The sequence below is a fragment of the Amphibalanus amphitrite genome, unplaced genomic scaffold (genome assembly GCF_019059575.1).
Source record: "Amphibalanus amphitrite isolate SeventyFive unplaced genomic scaffold, NRLGWU_Aamphi_draft 000102F_arrow, whole genome shotgun sequence".
In the NCBI taxonomy this organism is placed as follows: domain Eukaryota; kingdom Metazoa; phylum Arthropoda; class Thecostraca; order Balanomorpha; family Balanidae; genus Amphibalanus; species Amphibalanus amphitrite.
Window position 1 is genome coordinate 158,836 of NW_024881597.1, and position 16,165 is coordinate 175,000.

At 45.4% G+C, this 16,165-nt stretch overlaps 1 protein-coding gene across 2 annotated transcripts in view; it reads right to left on the reverse strand.

Annotated features, from left to right (window-relative positions):
• Nucleotides 1-14,580: 14,580 nt before the first annotated feature.
• The window catches only part of LOC122380613 (neuroendocrine convertase 2-like), a 32,692-nt gene continuing 31,107 nt past the window's right edge, over nt 14,581-16,165 (reverse strand). For both annotated transcript variants that reach the window (XM_043363917.1, XM_043363918.1), the window contains one exon: nt 14,581-15,540. In XM_043363917.1, the coding sequence (XP_043219852.1) occupies nt 15,376-15,540 (165 nt within the window). In that variant the 3' untranslated portion in view covers nt 14,581-15,375. The remainder of the gene's footprint in view (nt 15,541-16,165) is intronic.

Here is a 16,165-nt window from a genome sequence, read left to right on the forward strand (position 1 = left end):
ACATACCAATTTTTAGAAGAATCGGTTCAAAAATGTGGAAGTTTTTCAAAATTTTATGACGTCACGACAACAAATTTTTTTTGAAAAATGTATTTTTTGGAAGTTCTAGACCTCGTACGGAAACAAAAATAGCACCATTCGATTTGCCGTGAAAAACTGCATCAGATAGACGCCTTTTTAGGCCTTAGCAACCAACTTCAAAATTTGACCTCACTTGACCTGACCTTGACCTGACCTCGACCTGAAATTCATCCAGATGTGGTCCATATCACCTATTGAGTGTGCCTATTGAATTCTATGAATAAAATGACCCATAAAACATTTGTCGCACATGCCCTTTTCTATATTTTGTTTTTGGTGACCTGACCTGACCTGACCTGACCTTGACCTTGACCTCTGAGAATGATATTATATGCAAGGAATATTGTCTTGGTAGCCTAAGAACACGTTTTGAGCAATCAGTCTCAGTCCATGACTCCATTCTTCGGCAACTACGGTGCAAGGCCGATACTGTAGAAACTTTCAATTTGTACCCTTGACCTGACCTTGACCTTGACCTCAAACTTTAAATTAAGTACATGTTTTTAGTTGTTTCTGATGAGATCTTTCGATTGGCGTTTGAATTTTCAAAATCGGACCATTAGTTCGGGAGATAACAGGGGGGTAAAATTTACCCCCCCCCCCAGCCCCACGCGCTCGGCTGGAGACCCCAGCCCCGCGCGGGTTAAAGCGTCGGGTAAATTGTGGTTGGAGCCTGGAGGTAAAATGAATAGTACTAAACACACGCCGGGCCGGTATTTGGCGCCCACCACACCGGGATATGGGGCGGGGTAGGTTGAACACCAGCCGTATGCACCAGTGCCCGACCTCCCCAAGACTAGGCCGTAGGCGTCCAAGTGACACTTGAAGCCGAAGGTAGTGACTAGTGACACTAAGCGGTATTTTACACCAATCGGGTAGTGGCTCAGCGCGAAACGAAACCGCCTAGTGACACTTGAAATCAAGTGTCACTAGGGCCTTACATATTAGCTTCCTTTGCTGTGCGCCATCTCGAACCGGCCTCTGGACCACGCATACCTAGGTACCGTACCTAGCGACACGGGGTAAGTGGCATTCGAATGAGCGTTAAAAATCATGAAGCAAGAAATCCAGTCTTTCTGAATAATCCTTTCAGATTTGACCTAAGGTCAACGGCTTAGCTTGCAGGGGGGCAGAAAAGCTTAACCCGCGCCCTGCTGGGGGGGGGTGTTTGAACACCCCCCCCCCCCTGTGGTTTTTCGCGAATATCTCAAAAACGGCGGCGCGGAGCGCCGCCGTTTTTGGTACACCTTATCATACATCAATTCTACACATGTTGTGAAAATTTCAGACCAAGGTCATTCAAGGTCAGGTCACCAGGTCACTCGAAGTGACCTCACCTCATAAAAAGTTTCAATGTCTGTCATAGCTACACCGAGTGACCGATCGCTTTGAAACTTTCAGCGATTGCTAAGAGCATTAGCATGTACAAAATGTTTATCTCAGAATTTTGATATCGATGACCTAAGGTCAGGTCAATTTTGCGACCTCACCATTATAAGTCAATGGGAGAAAATTGAAATGCGCCTGTTTTGGACGAAAGACATTATAAACACTCCCAAACACTGAATTACAAGTGGTTTAGACACACTGAACATGAAAATGGTGTCTGTGACCCCTGTTTATGCCCTGAGGTCATCTTAGGTCACGAATGGTATCTAACAGTTTTTCGCAAATAACTTTTGATAGAGGCATGCTAGAGCGATGAAAACGCCTTAGATGTGTTCAGCTCGACGATACGGATCGACTGATATGCAACATGACCCTTTCCGGTCAGGTCATGACCTTGACCTGAGGTCAAATTTTCAAGTTGACCTTTCAAGGTCAAATTATAGTTCGTTCGATGCGTCTTGACGAGAGGAACACGATGCCGGTAAAAGTAAGCTCGTACAATGCTTGGGTCAAAAGTTATTGCAGAAAAACTGTTTCCGAAAAAAATCGGCTATTTTTGCAGTTTTTGCCCCCTGCAGGCAAAACCGTTGACGTTAGGTCAAATCTGAGAAAATTACTCAGAAAGGGCGTTAATAGGGCTATCGAATGCGCTTTTCCGCGGCGCTGTAGCTCTATTGGTTCCCGAGTTATGCGTTGGCTTCTTGGAAATTTTCGACATTCGACCTGGAAATCGGCGAAAATTTGCCTTCAATGACCTCTGGTGACCTGACCTTTGACCTGACCAAAAAATTGACCGAAGTGATTTCCTCATTATTTTTTACGCTCTTTCGAACGCCGCCTTCCGCGTATCGCTACGTGGCCCAGGAGCCGAGTTAGAAGGGGGGGTGTTCAAACACCCCCCCCCCCCCCAGCAGGGCGTGGAAATCCAGGACCCCCAGCCGGGCGCGGGTTAAAAAAGACTTTAACCCGCGCCCCCCGTTGGGGTCTGCCGAGCAACGCGCCCTGTTGGGGGGGGGGCAATTTGCCCCCCCTAAGATCTCGAGAACCACGCAACATTTTTTTCCCGCTGACACTTTTACTTCAGAAACAAGTGAAAACATACAGGTCAAAAACCATCACAAAGGTTCCCATTCACCTGTACATCATGCAAGTGCATTGACAGTACACATATCGTCTGTACACTCAAGTAGGTACAGAACCACGCAACATAGCGACAAGCGGTAAACGGCGTTGAATAGCCCCAACAGGGAACTACCTTGTGGCCCAATTTCATTGACCTAGGTCAAACCAATGACGTCACAGGTCAGGTCAAATGTCGAATTTTCACCGTTTACAGGCATTTCAAGAAATGCGTTGTAAAATCTAGTAAAATGCATTTCATTGAAAATCATCGACGGGGTATTGTTCGTCAAACACATATTTTCCTATTTGAGGTCACTGATACCAGGTCAGGTCACAGAGGTCAGGTCACTGAGGTCACAATATGAAAATATCATGTGATACATGTTTTATGGTCCATTTTATATGTCAAATGCGATTATGTGGGTCAGGCAGCATTTGGGGTCAGTTTAGATTATGTTCTGGTGAAGGTCAGGTCAAGGTCAGGTCAAGGTCAGGTCAAATTAGGTCAAATTTCAAAGTTGATATTTTTGCATAAAATGAGTATCGATTCGATGCAGCTCGTCACATGGAGTTCAATGGTGGTCTTTGTTTTGCGCCACGTGCTCTAGAATTGCCAAAAATTGAGTTCAAAAATTTGACGTCATCAATTTTGAACAGTTTTCTCGCTATAACTTGTCCAAAAAAAGAGGTATCAATCTAAAAATTGGTATGTAGATAGAAGAGCACAGGAGCTATCACATTTATTCCATTTTTTCGAAATTCAAAAACTTTTGGAATTTTTTGCGTTTTTCTAAAAACATCATTTTTTTGAATTTTTGGGGGTAAAAATCCACAAATTTTGAAAATCCGAGATAGCAGTTTTGTAGCGCCGTTTTTTCTCTACATGACTGTATAAAGAACTTTGAAATTGTTAAGTAACTGTAGCTTTGGTGAGCGTTTCAAGATTTCATGTTTTTTGCTCATTTTTGCTCGAACATGACCTCAGTTTAACCTCAATAACTCCTGACCTAAGGCGACCTAAGACTTGAAATTTTGTGTGGAGGTGTCAAATTGATGCTCGGTAAGGTACTGAAAATTTGGCGGCGCTGCGCGCCGCCGCTTTCTTGCCATTTAGGAAAAACCACAGGGGGGGGACCAAATTGCCCCCCCCCCCCACCCAACGGGGCGAGGGTTAACAAGAACAGTTTTTTTCCGCAACAACTTTTTACATAAAACTTGCACGAGCTTACTTTAAGGAGCATCGCGTTCCACTCGTCAAAACGCATCGAATGAACTATGACCTCAAAAGGTCAACTAAAAAAGCTGACCTCAGGTCAAGGTCATGGCCTAACTGGAAAAGGTCATGTTGCATGTGGCAGTCGATGGCGGTATCGTCGAGCCGGACACATCTGCTCGACACAATATAAAGAATTCTTAGGTAGCGAAAGAAAAACTGTTAACCCTATTAGTGGCAGGCTCCTGGCTACGACTATTAGTGGCAGGGGGGCTGTTTACGACGCCCCCCCCCCCTGATATCTCGAGATCTAACGGGCCGATTTTCAAAATTCAAACGGCATTCGATTTCGCTCAACGTGATCTACATTTCTAAAAAAAATAAAAATTAAAAAATGTCAATAGGGGGGGTAGAGGGGGGTAAAAACGGGCAAATTGCAGATACATTTTAGACTGTTTATCACGGCCAGGTTTCTGAACCAATCTTAACGCAACTTTTGCCGATCGATAGAGAATGAACCAAGAATTCAAATGGATCCTAAAAATATGCATTTTCAAAAATCATAGGCGGATGCAGATCATTGAGATTGGGGGTACACAAAAAGTATAGTAAATAAGGTTTTTGTTGGTACTGTTTCTAAAAAGGGTGGTAATGGTCTTGTTTTGTTACAATTTTCTTATGAGAGAACGACTACAGTTGTATTGCTCATGCATAGGCGGTGTCAGGGCACCTATGTTGGGAGGTAAAACATAACCCCCCTTTTTGGACGCCTGGATCCGCCTATTATATCAAAAACGTGTCAAAAGAGGATGCACAATAACTTTGTATATGTTATCACATGATACCTTTCATTCACTGTTCGTAAAACTGGTGCATACAGTTATAATACATCAGCATCGTGATCTTCGCCCAAATGACTCGCTTCGCGAATAGGACCCCCCAATTCCCAGTGCTCTGGAGCCGCCCCTGGTAAAGTTATGAACTTGAAATTTTCAGAGAATGTGCCCAATTTAGTTTTAGGAAAAGTCAGAAAATTTCAGCATCGTAGCTTCAGCGGTTTCGGAGATATTTCCGAAAAACCTGAGGGGTGGATGAAAACAACCCCCCCTGCCACTAATAGGGTTAACCTTCGCCCCAGTGGGGGGGGGCATATGTTACCACCCTGTCGCGTTTTTTGCGTGTGAATAAAAAACCGCGGCGCGTAGCGCCGCGCCGCTTGGGATAGCTTTTGGTACATCAATTTTGGACAATGTGTGAAATTTTTGACCCCAGGTCATGTCAGGTCAGGTCAACAGGTCAAGTTAACTGACCAAGCCTAAAAAAAAAGTTTGCAATCATGTCCACCCTGCAGTGTTTGTCAGAAAGGTTTTAAACTTCGTGGATTGCATGCTGTTATGGGCGCCTACAATTTGTATAACTCGGATTTTTTTATATCCGTGACCTAAGGTCAGGTCAGTGGCGTGACCTTTCCATTACAAGTCAATGGAGAAAAATGAAAATGTCTCTAGATCCGTGTGTACGCATAGGAACAGTCCAAATATTTCAGAATCACAATGATTTAGTTCACTCGTGATGACCAAGGTGTCATTTTTGCTGATAGCCTCTAGAAAGGTCATCCGAGGTCATTTGAGGCTACAAACAGTTTTTTTGCCAATAACTCGCGATTGGAAAGAGATAGAACGCTGGGGATGGTCTCATTGTGTTTGTCTCGTTGAGGCGCATCGACTGATATGCAACATGACCTTTTCCGGTCAGGTCATGACCTTGACCTGAGGTCAAATTTTCAAGTTGACCTTTCAAGGTCAAATTATAGTTCATTCGACGCGTCTCGGCGAGGGGAACACGATTCTGGCAATAGAAATGCCGTGGCTTTTTGTAGTCGAAAGGTATTGTCGAAAAACCCTTTTCGTAAAAACAGCTATTTTTGGAGTTTTTGCCCTCTGGAGGCTAAACCGTTGACCTGAGGTCAATATTGATAATGACATTTTCAAAAGAAGAGTTCAAAAGCTGTCGATTGCTCTTTCATGCGTTTTCTAGCTACCATAGTTCCTGAGATAGCGGCATGTTTTCTGAAAAATATAATGACAATTGGCAAATTTTGACCTTTGATGACCTCTGGTGACCCCAATATTGCTCTAAGGTGAAAAATGACAAAAAAAAATACTTTCAAACGTACGCATTGAGAGCTATCGACTGCTTTTTACCGCGTCTTTCTAGCCCTCTTAGTTTTTGAGTTAGAGGTGGGTGGTAACATATGCCCCCCCCCCCCCCCCCCCACTAGGGCGAAGTTGGCTGAGACCGCCACTGGGGCGCGGGTTAAGATACCATCCGTGACCCGATGGCCTCAGGGACATAACGAGGGGTCACGCGTGTTTTTCAGGCTCAGTGTGTTATTGGTGTTATGTTTACTTGTAATTCGATGCTTAACCCTCGCCGACCAAGGGGGGCGGGTGCCCCCCTCCCCCCAAAGGTTTTTCGCGGTAGCTCCCAACACGCTGGCGATAGAGTGCTGAAACTTGGCATACCTGACCTTTGATTTTCAAGCCGGATCTTTTGACACCATCCGCATTTTCGGGTCAGGTCAGGTCACTGACCTATGACGACATAAGTGAACCGCTGCACGGTCTTCAGATGTCGCAACTTCGTAACGCCCTCACTGCCAGAGGAGCTTTCGCACGGAAATGAAACTTGCAGGATGATCTAATATCCATTACGGGTCTCTCAACTTGTATATTTCTGATTTTTCCTAAAGGTCATATGAGATCAGGTCATTTTCGTGACCTCACCATTATAAGTCAATGGGGAAAAATGAAAACTGTTATTCTGGCGCCAGGAACTATCTCCAACTATCTCAAGCACCTAGAATCGTGATCTGGTGCACTCCTTGTAAGGTTAGATGCGCCTCACTTTTTTAATGTTGACCTTGCGTGACGTCATTTATGACGTCATTAGTGACGTCATAACTGACGTCACTAATGAATAAATTATCACAATGAGGTCATTAGGGTCGGATTAGTTTTTCGTCAATAACTCCCGATCAAATTGAGCTAGCGAGTCGGAAAAGCCACCAATGGACTCAGGAAGACCTGCCGAATCGAATGATATGCGACACGACCTACTTCGATAAAGTTCGTGACCTGGGGACGCTGACCTTACCGTGACCTGAGGTCAACACCCTAGGTTGAACCCACCCAAATAAAAAGTATATCATTCGACGTGCCTGAGCAAGGCCAACACGATGCTGCCAAAACCGCGGCTCTGCGGCCGTTTTTTGCGAAGTTATTCACCAAAAACGGAACCGTACCTTGGAGCACTTGACCTGACCTCAGGGGTCACCGGTTGACCTAAGACCTTAAAATCGGGTATCAATCTCTGCGTCTTGTAACGGCGCACACGCTCGTTTTTTTCACGACGCGCTAGCTCTACCAGGGGCGAAACGGCGAGGGGGGTCGTACCCCCCCCCCCCTCGGCCGACGCGTAAGTAGAAAACCAATAGGTCCGGCGAGGGTTAACAGTGCTTAGAATAACGTTTGTCTAAAAGAGGCGCCTTTTAACTTTCTTCCATTGACCTACAGTGGAGAGTTTGCAAAGTTGACCTGACCTTAGCCCAGGTCAGTTATACCCGCGCCCCGTAGGGGGGGGCCGAAACGGCCCCCCCTGTCCTTTTCCGTCGATATCTCCTAAACGGCTGGAGATATCGTCACCAAACTTCTAGGTCCCCTCCGGGCATCAATTTTACACATTGTGACCAACAATTTTTCCAGAGGCTATGACAGGTTGGCCACAAATGACGTCAGAATGACGTCATGTTCTGTCATTTTCGACCGAAAAAAGACCTTCGCGAGAAGACCTGTCAGGCCTACAGCTTTGAAGATACAGAAAAATGATGAAACATAGAAGATGTAGAATTGACAGGGCTACAAAACTGCTATCTCGGATTTTTAAAATTTTTGAGTTTTGACCCCCAAAAATTAAAAAAGCATTTTTTTGATATATTTGCCAAAAAATCCTGAAAGTTTTTTGAGTTTCGAAAAAACGGAATATGTGTGATAGTTCCTACCGTCTTCTATCTACATACCAATTTTCAGATCGATACCTCGTTTTTTGGCCAAGTTATAGCGAAAAAACTGTTCAAAAATGATGACGTCAAATTTTCAAACTCAATTTTTGGCAATTCTAGACATCGTAGAGCAAAACAAAGACCACCATTAGACTCCCCGTGACAAGCTGCATCGAATCGATACTTATTTTATGCAAAAATATCAACTTTGAAATTTGACCTAATTTGACCTGACCTTGACCTGACCTTCACCAAAACGTGACCTAGGCTGGCCCCAAAGGCTGCCTAACCCACATAATCGCATTTCTCATGTAAAATGGACCATAAAACATGTATCACACGACACTTTCATATTGTGACCCCCGGTGACCTGACCTCGCTGTGACCTGACCTGGTATCAGTGACCTCAGATAGCAAAGTATGTGTTTGACGAGCAATGTACCATCGATGGTTTTCACTAAATTACCAATTTACTCGATTTCACAACACATTTCTTGAAATGCCTGTGAGCGGTGAAAATCCGACCTTTGACCTGACCTGTGACGTCTTCGGTTTGACCTAGGTTAATGAAATTTGGTCACAAGGTAGTTCCTGGTTGGGGCTATCGAACACCGTTTGAATTTTGAAAATCGGCCGGTAAATTTCCGAGATCTTAGGGGGGCCGAAACGGCCCCCCTACGGGTGGTAGGGTCCGCCGGTAGCCCTACGGGGCGCGGGTTAGGCCACCGATATCAAAATTCCTAGATGTACAATTTGAGCATACTGTTGCTCTTATCAATTACAATTGAAAGTTTTAAGTGACCCGTCACTCTCTGTAGCTACATATGACAGGCACCGACACTTTTTATGAGGTGAAGTCACTTGACGTGACCTGGTGACCTGACCTTGAGCGACCTTGGTCTGAAATTTTCACAAAATGTGCGAGAAGCCAGAAGGTGTATGATAGGGTGTGCCAAAAACGGTCAAAACAAATGACGTCAAACCACAAATGACGTCAGAATGACGTCATGTTCTGCCATTTTCGACCCAAAAAAAGGTTTCGCGAGAAGAGCTTTCAGGCCCACAAGATACAGAAAAATGATCGAAACGTAAAAGGTGTAGAGTTGACAGGGCTACAAAACTGTCATCTCGTTGTTGTGAAATTGTTGGATTTTGACCCCAAAAAATAAAAAGTGATTTTCGGATATGTTAGCAAAATAAAATCTAAAAAGTTTTTTTTTTCGAAAAAAGGATTATATATGATAGTACATACCGTCTTCTATCTACATACTAAATTTCAGATCGATATCTCTTTTTTTGGCCAGGTTATAGAAAAAAAAATGTTCAAAAATGATGACGTCAAATTTTCAAACTCAATTTTTGACAATTCTAGACCACCTGGCGCAAAACAAAGACCACCATTAGACTCCCCGTGACAAGCTGCATCGAATCAATACCCGTTTTATGCAAAATATCAACTTTGAAATTTGGCCTGACCTTGACCTACCCTTCACCAGAACGTAACCTTAACTGGCCCCAAAGGCTGCTTGACCCACATAATTACATCTGTCATGTAAAATGGATCATAAAAATCCATAATTTTTATGATCCTTTTATTTTTATTATTTAAATATTTAAATATTTTTAATATTTAAAAATTCAGTTCGTAATACACTTGCGAACTGAAAGTGTAAGTGTATTACACGAAACTTTCATATTATGACCCCCAGTGACCTGACCTCTGTGACCTGACCTGGTATCAGTGACCTCAGGTAGCAATATATGTGTTTGACGAACAATTTACCATCGATGATTTTCAATACCTTACCAATTTACTCGATCTCACAACACATTTCTTGAAATGCCTGCGAACGGTGAAAATGCGACCTTTGAACTGACCTGTGACGTCATCAGTTGTACCGAGGTCAGTGAAATTTGGTCACAACTCACAAAGTAGTTCCCCGGTGGGGCTATCGAACGCCATTTGAATTTTGAAAATCGGCCGGTAAATTTCCGAGATCTTATGGGGGGGCCGAAACGCCCTCCCCCCCCCCCGCTCCTACGGGTGGTAGGGTCCGCCGATAGCCCTACGTGGCGCACGTTAAAAAAAAACGCTTATTTAGCGACAAACCTCCTCAAGTTTGCCCCCGAGAGCACTTTTCACTTAGCGGGGGCGACTTGCCTCACTCTCCCCCAATGAGAGGTTGACCTGACGCTACAGTTCGTTTTTTTTTTTTTTTCAAAAGGACGCTGGCTCCAAGTTCATTATCGAGGCTCTCACGTCAGTTTCGGCAGCTTCAGCGTTTGGCTTGGTAGCTATAACGAGCATTCTAACTCTTCCCTGAGGTTAGGTCACTTGACGAGACCTGTGACCCGACCTTGAGCGGCCGGGGTCTGAAATTTTCACAAAGCGTGCGGAAAAGATGAATAAGCAAATGTGCCAGAAACGGCGGTGTTACCTACGTGCCGCCGTGTTTTTTTTTTTTAGATAGCTGCGAAAACCTTAAAGTGGTGTTCAAACAACCCCCTCACCCCGCCCGGCGTAGGTAGGTTATTAAACCGCGCATGACTGGGGGGGGGGGCTCTAGAGAGCCCCCCTCCCGTTTTTCAGCAATATCTTCCAAACCGTTTGACGGATCAACACGAAACTTGCAGTACCTTCAAAAGCATCAATTTGACACCTTGTGTTAAAATTTCAACTTTCTAGCTACTATAGTTTGACCGGAAATGACGTCAGAGTGACGTCATGCCGGCCGATTTTCATGCAAAATACTGAATTATGGCAAACGCTCTCAAGAGCTGAGTTTTAAAGCTAGATCCATTTTCTTTGCATGAGTGGACTAAAAATAGACGTAGCTAACGAACTGCTATCTCGAATTTTCGAAATTTTGAATATTTTGAAAAATATTCATTTACAATTAAAAAATATATTTCTTGATTTTTTTCAAAAAGTTTTTGACTTTTCGCAAAAACCGGATTATATGTGATAGAACACACACTGATGAACTACGTTTGCAAGTTTTAGCCCAATATCTTCAAAAATAGCCAAGTTATTCGCATTATTGTCAAAATTTTACAATTTTATGTTTTTTCAAATCCATTTTTCAGTACGTTTTTGACGTCGTACAGCAATATAAATGGCACCATTGTGTTCCTGAGCTCAAACTGCATCTGATAGGCACCTTTTTTGTTGAAAAAATTTCATTTTCAAAATTTGACCTTTTCTGACCTGAAAGTGACCTGACCTTCGGTAAATTCAGCTGACAATGACCTCAAATGACACAGACGACACTATTTTCGAAATCTACGAGTAAAATGGACCATAAAACATGCGTCACGTGACCGATACATGATATACAATTTTCGTGACCTAGGATGACCTGGCCTTGACCTTAAAAATTCGAAGTAAAAGTTCGGTACCCTCAGGGTATCTAAGGCATCCGTCAAGGAGTGCGTAAACCAAAAATGAGCCTGATCGGAATGGCCGTCCGGTGGTCAGAGCCTAAATTGTGAACTAGCGAAAATGTCGATAATTTTTACTTTGACCTGACCTGTGACGTCATCGGTGACCTCGAGGTCAATGAAAATAGGTTTCGCTCGACAGTTTTTCCAGGGCTATCAGACGCCGTTTGAATTTTGACGATCGGCCCAGTAGTTTCGGAGATAGGAGGGGGGCTCTGGAGAGCCCCCCCCCCTCCCCAGTCACTCGCGTTATGGAAAATACCCCAGTCATGCGCGGGTTAACCCTCGCCCGTAAACGGCGATCTGCCACCTTCGCCCATGCAGGGGGGGGGTTGGTGCGACCCCCCCCCCCCTTGGCGTTGAAAACGGAGCGTCGTAGAGCTTAGCGGAAAAGACCAACGGATTGCTCTCGCCGAGATCTCGCGATTGGTGGTATATTTTTTGGTCCTAGGTCAACATTTGACCTACTTTTGACCGGTCAAAGGTCAAATTTTCGGAAAAATAAACTTTTTTCAACTTTCCGCGGCGATTGCGGCAAAAACGGTGGGAGATATGGACTTGAAAACTTCACTATCGTGTTCCTTGATCAATTCTCTATCGTTTGGTATGTATTTCGTTTCCCTAGCTCTAAAAATGGCGCGTTGGGAGCGCCGGAAGTCGGCAAGGTCACAGTCGGCGGAAGAAATTCGAAAAATCAAAAATTAAATTTTTGAAATCTGATTGTATTTTTGGATTTGGGAGGTCTATTTGCTCCCTATAGAAGCTAATATTGCTGCATATTCTCATTGAGGTGACAAGAATTAGCAAAATAGTGGTTCGGGCGCTTTTCAAAAATAGTACCGGACGCTGTTCCTCTTGTGACGTCATAGCTCCGTGACCTGACCTGACCCGGTCAAGTTTCTTATACCATATGATAGCCAATACTTGCCCCAACATGCATGGGAAGTTTCATCACGATCCATCAACCGATGTCCGTACCACCGGCAGGAAACCTCGGGCGTTGGCACTCAGTTTGTGAAAATCCGGCTGGAGGCTGTTCCCTTTGTGACGTCATAACTCCGTGACCTGACATGACCCGGTCAAATTTTTTTTTATCAAAAGATGCGCAAGGTTTGCCCCATAAGGTACCTAAAATTTGGCGGCGCTGCGCGCCGCCGTTTTTGCACTATTTCCGAAAAACCTCAGGGGGGGGGGTTGCACCAACCCCCCCCCCCCTACATGGGCGAGGGTTAATCCGAGTACCTGCGGGGCCCGAACCAACTTCGCACCTGCGGGGGGGCGATACTGCCCCTACCCTAAGATCTCGAAAACGAAGCAAGCTAGCGACAAGCGGTAAACGGCATGGGATACAGGCGGACAAGGTCTGCAATTCCAAACAGCAAGACGAAGGTTTGATATATGAAATATCCATACATGCTTCGTTATTCCAAAATAAACTATACCGCCATACGGATTACGGATTGCGAACTTGCGCCGCGTTGTTCATCACGAGCAGTCGCATCTTACAAGGAGAGCCTGAAGTCGGTGGACACTGGCTGCCACTGTATCGGACAAGTTGAGTCGGTGTGTGAGCGGTGAGTTATTCGAGTTTTAGGACTAGCGTGGGGTGCTGCTGCAACAAGTAACTATACCTGTCTTCCTTTCTCTTTTTCCTCTCTCTCTCTCTCTCTCTCTCTCTCTCTCTCTCTCTCTCGCTCTCGCTCTCGCTCTCGCTCTCGCTCTCGCTCTCTCTCTCGCTCTCGCTCTCTCGCTCTCTCGCTCTCTCGCTCTCTCTCTCTCTCTTTCTCTCTCTCTCTCTCTCTCTCTCTCTCTCTCTCTCTCTCTCTCTCTCTCTCTCTCTCTCTCTCTCTCTCTCTCTCTCTCTCTCTCTCTCTCTCTCTCTCTCTCTCTCTCTCTCTATCGAACCGGCATGTTCCGTAGAGAAAACAGACACCAGAAGTCACGGGAGCGCCCTCAGTCAAATCAGCGTTGAGCTTTTCCCAAAACTATTGTATCTGAGTCGCCCTTTTGCATTTGTTTGTGACCAAAGGACTCATACAAAATAGATGCGGTATGTTCTACCTATCACTTTTACACATTCACGGACGCCGTTTGTAATACCAGAGTACAATGCCTTAGCGTCAACAATCAATCACTTATCTAAAAAGTGGTCAGTCCTGTGTGGTGGACGTACTCGTAAAACATGTTTATTGTTTATGGTACTGCATAGCATCTGTATTAGTCGTAGGCATTTCCTTTGGAGTTCCATGCTTCTTTCCATGATCGATTTTTCTTCGAAGAATAAAAACAATCAGGTACCACGAACTGATATTATATTTTCTCCTTCACAAAATGTTGTTGGTCGCAGGGCCTTGGATAAAATTAGGCTCCAATGCAGATGATTGGCTTACGGTTACGGTAAGTTTTTCCCATATTTTATTGAAAACTGAACCGGCGAGGACTCACGGATGCTACAATGTAACGTCATCAACGACATAGACACCAATTCAGGACCCCGGCAGAGGTTCGCCTTCCAGCAGCGCACACTGCGCTTCATAAATATGTGTTTATATATGTCTATATCTATATAACGAGGGGGTTATAACTGAAGACACTCGCATGATCTGGTGGCCTCAAAGCCACGGAAAAAGCCAAGCCGCCTTGGGTCTCCCAGCCGAGCCGCGACAAGGGGCGCCTCGGGCCGCCCGGCCACGGTGAAGAGTGACCTGGGCCGTTGTGGACCGCAGAGGGGCGACTTGGGCGGCCGTAGGCCGCAGAAGGGCGACTTGGGCCGCGGTAGGACTAGACTTTCGCCGTCGCAGGAGAAATGACACAGGCATTGTTGTGTGCAGCGTTGATCTCCAGTGATCCGGCTGGCAGGAAGTGAAGTCTTCTCACGGCCAAGCCGGCCCGAAGCAATTGACTGGTGCTGGTCCTGTACTGGTTAGCTTCACAGGTTGTATGCACAGTTGGCTGGGGAGTCTCGATAGGTTTCATGGTGGTTTCGGTTCTGTGTGTAGGGTATCAGTGGACTCACCTCAGACCGCGAGCATTTATTCAGTCATTTGGTGCCGGGAGATGGACAGCCCAGCTCTATTGATGGTTGACTGAAGTAATTAGTTCTGGGCCTCCTTATCAAAAGACAAAGCCAGTTAACGATGTTGCTGACATAAACGTCTTACTTAGAACGTTAAAACTGAATGCTCAAAACGATTGCTGCCCCATTTCGTTGGCAGTCACGAAAAATACAGATGCATTGGCTGAGATCATAAAAGTGGTCACATGACTGACCATCTATTGTCCAATATTATATTCATATTCATCTGAAACCCCATTTCCAACAGCCAGATACGACTTAGTTTTAACAATGATAATATATCGCTACTCAGACGGTTTATACTGCTGGCGTGCTTTGAACCACTAAACTACCAACTACCAAACTAAAAAAGAAAAAAAAACATTCAAGACGCATTAATTGAAAGCCTTACTGCTGTAGAATCAATTGTAAAACCCGCCCCTGGGCAATATAATGGCATTATTCGCTTTTTATAAGAAAATAACAACTAATCCGACCGTCACCCGTTGGCAATTGACCACACGATATGTACCGGTGGAGTAACATCCACAAAAATATATCTGGGTTCTATCGCGCCTAGTATATGTAACATCTCATATATACAATGTCATGTGAGGAGCTGCCATTCACAGGGCTTTCATTGGTGACCGGCCAGCCGGCTCCAGCACTGAACACGAGACAAACAGCGCAGCATCCCGGAGAGGCCGGCTAACTTTTCCAGGCAGAAACCATCGCAGAAACGATCACTTGTCATGCTCGGTTCGCCCTCCAGCGCAATCCTCATAATTTAGCTTTTTAAGGGCGAAATGCCCTCCTCCGCGTTAACTGTAGTTAAATTCGGAACTCAGAGTCGCCCTGACTCCGCCCTGACTCGGCTCTGACTCGGCTCTGACTCGTCAGCTCTGTGGCGCTGTCGGGGACGGTCGGCGCCCCCTGGATGACTCGTAGGGATCCGCCGCTGCCTCCGCAGTGGGACACTCCGCGCCCGGCCGGGACGGAGCGAGCCCGTCGCCCCTAGATGCTCGATTTGGCCGACTCGTGCACCTTCTTGACGACGGCCAGCTTTGAGTGCGGGTCGGTGACGGGTAGCGAGCTGTACGGAGGCAGACGGGTGCCGTGCAGCATCAGCGTCCACTCGCGGATGAAACCCTCCTGAGGCGTCTTGCTGTTGAATTGCGCCTGTGAAGCAGAGCGGAGCGAAACGTCAGAAATCAACGGCGCCCAGAAAGTTTCTAGAGAGGCAGGTGTAAGAATGGATCACCTTAGCTAATAGGAGCGATTAGCAAGCGTTAAAAACGCCGCCAAAAGACGGCAAACGTATTTAATTTTGATAGTTTTCATTGCGTGCGATTTTCCCGTGGCAGCATCGCACACCTCCCTCCAGGGACTGCCAGCCTAGTCGAGTGGAAGTGTGGAAGTGGTGAGCACCCAATTACTCCAAAACTATCCGAGAGAATATATCAGCCTTATCTGCTCCAGGGAGTGCTAACTTCGGCGAAAACAGGCAGTCTCGGAGAGTGTTCGCACTTCGCAATGTCCCGAAAATACTGCTAGCCTGCTAGGCGCTACGGGATAACATAATCCAGGCCTGGATGAGGCGCAACAGCCTCATAAATGGATTTCAAATGAGGTTTTAACTTTCCAAGACAAAGCTAGAAACACCTATGCAAACAGATAAATGAGAAGTGAACATCGAAATTAAAAAAAGACAGAAAAAAACACCTGCTGACCTTACATAAGCCTACCTCATAAGCTTTTAAACATAAGTGATATGGGCAGACTGGCGATCTGACACGTTGCTTTT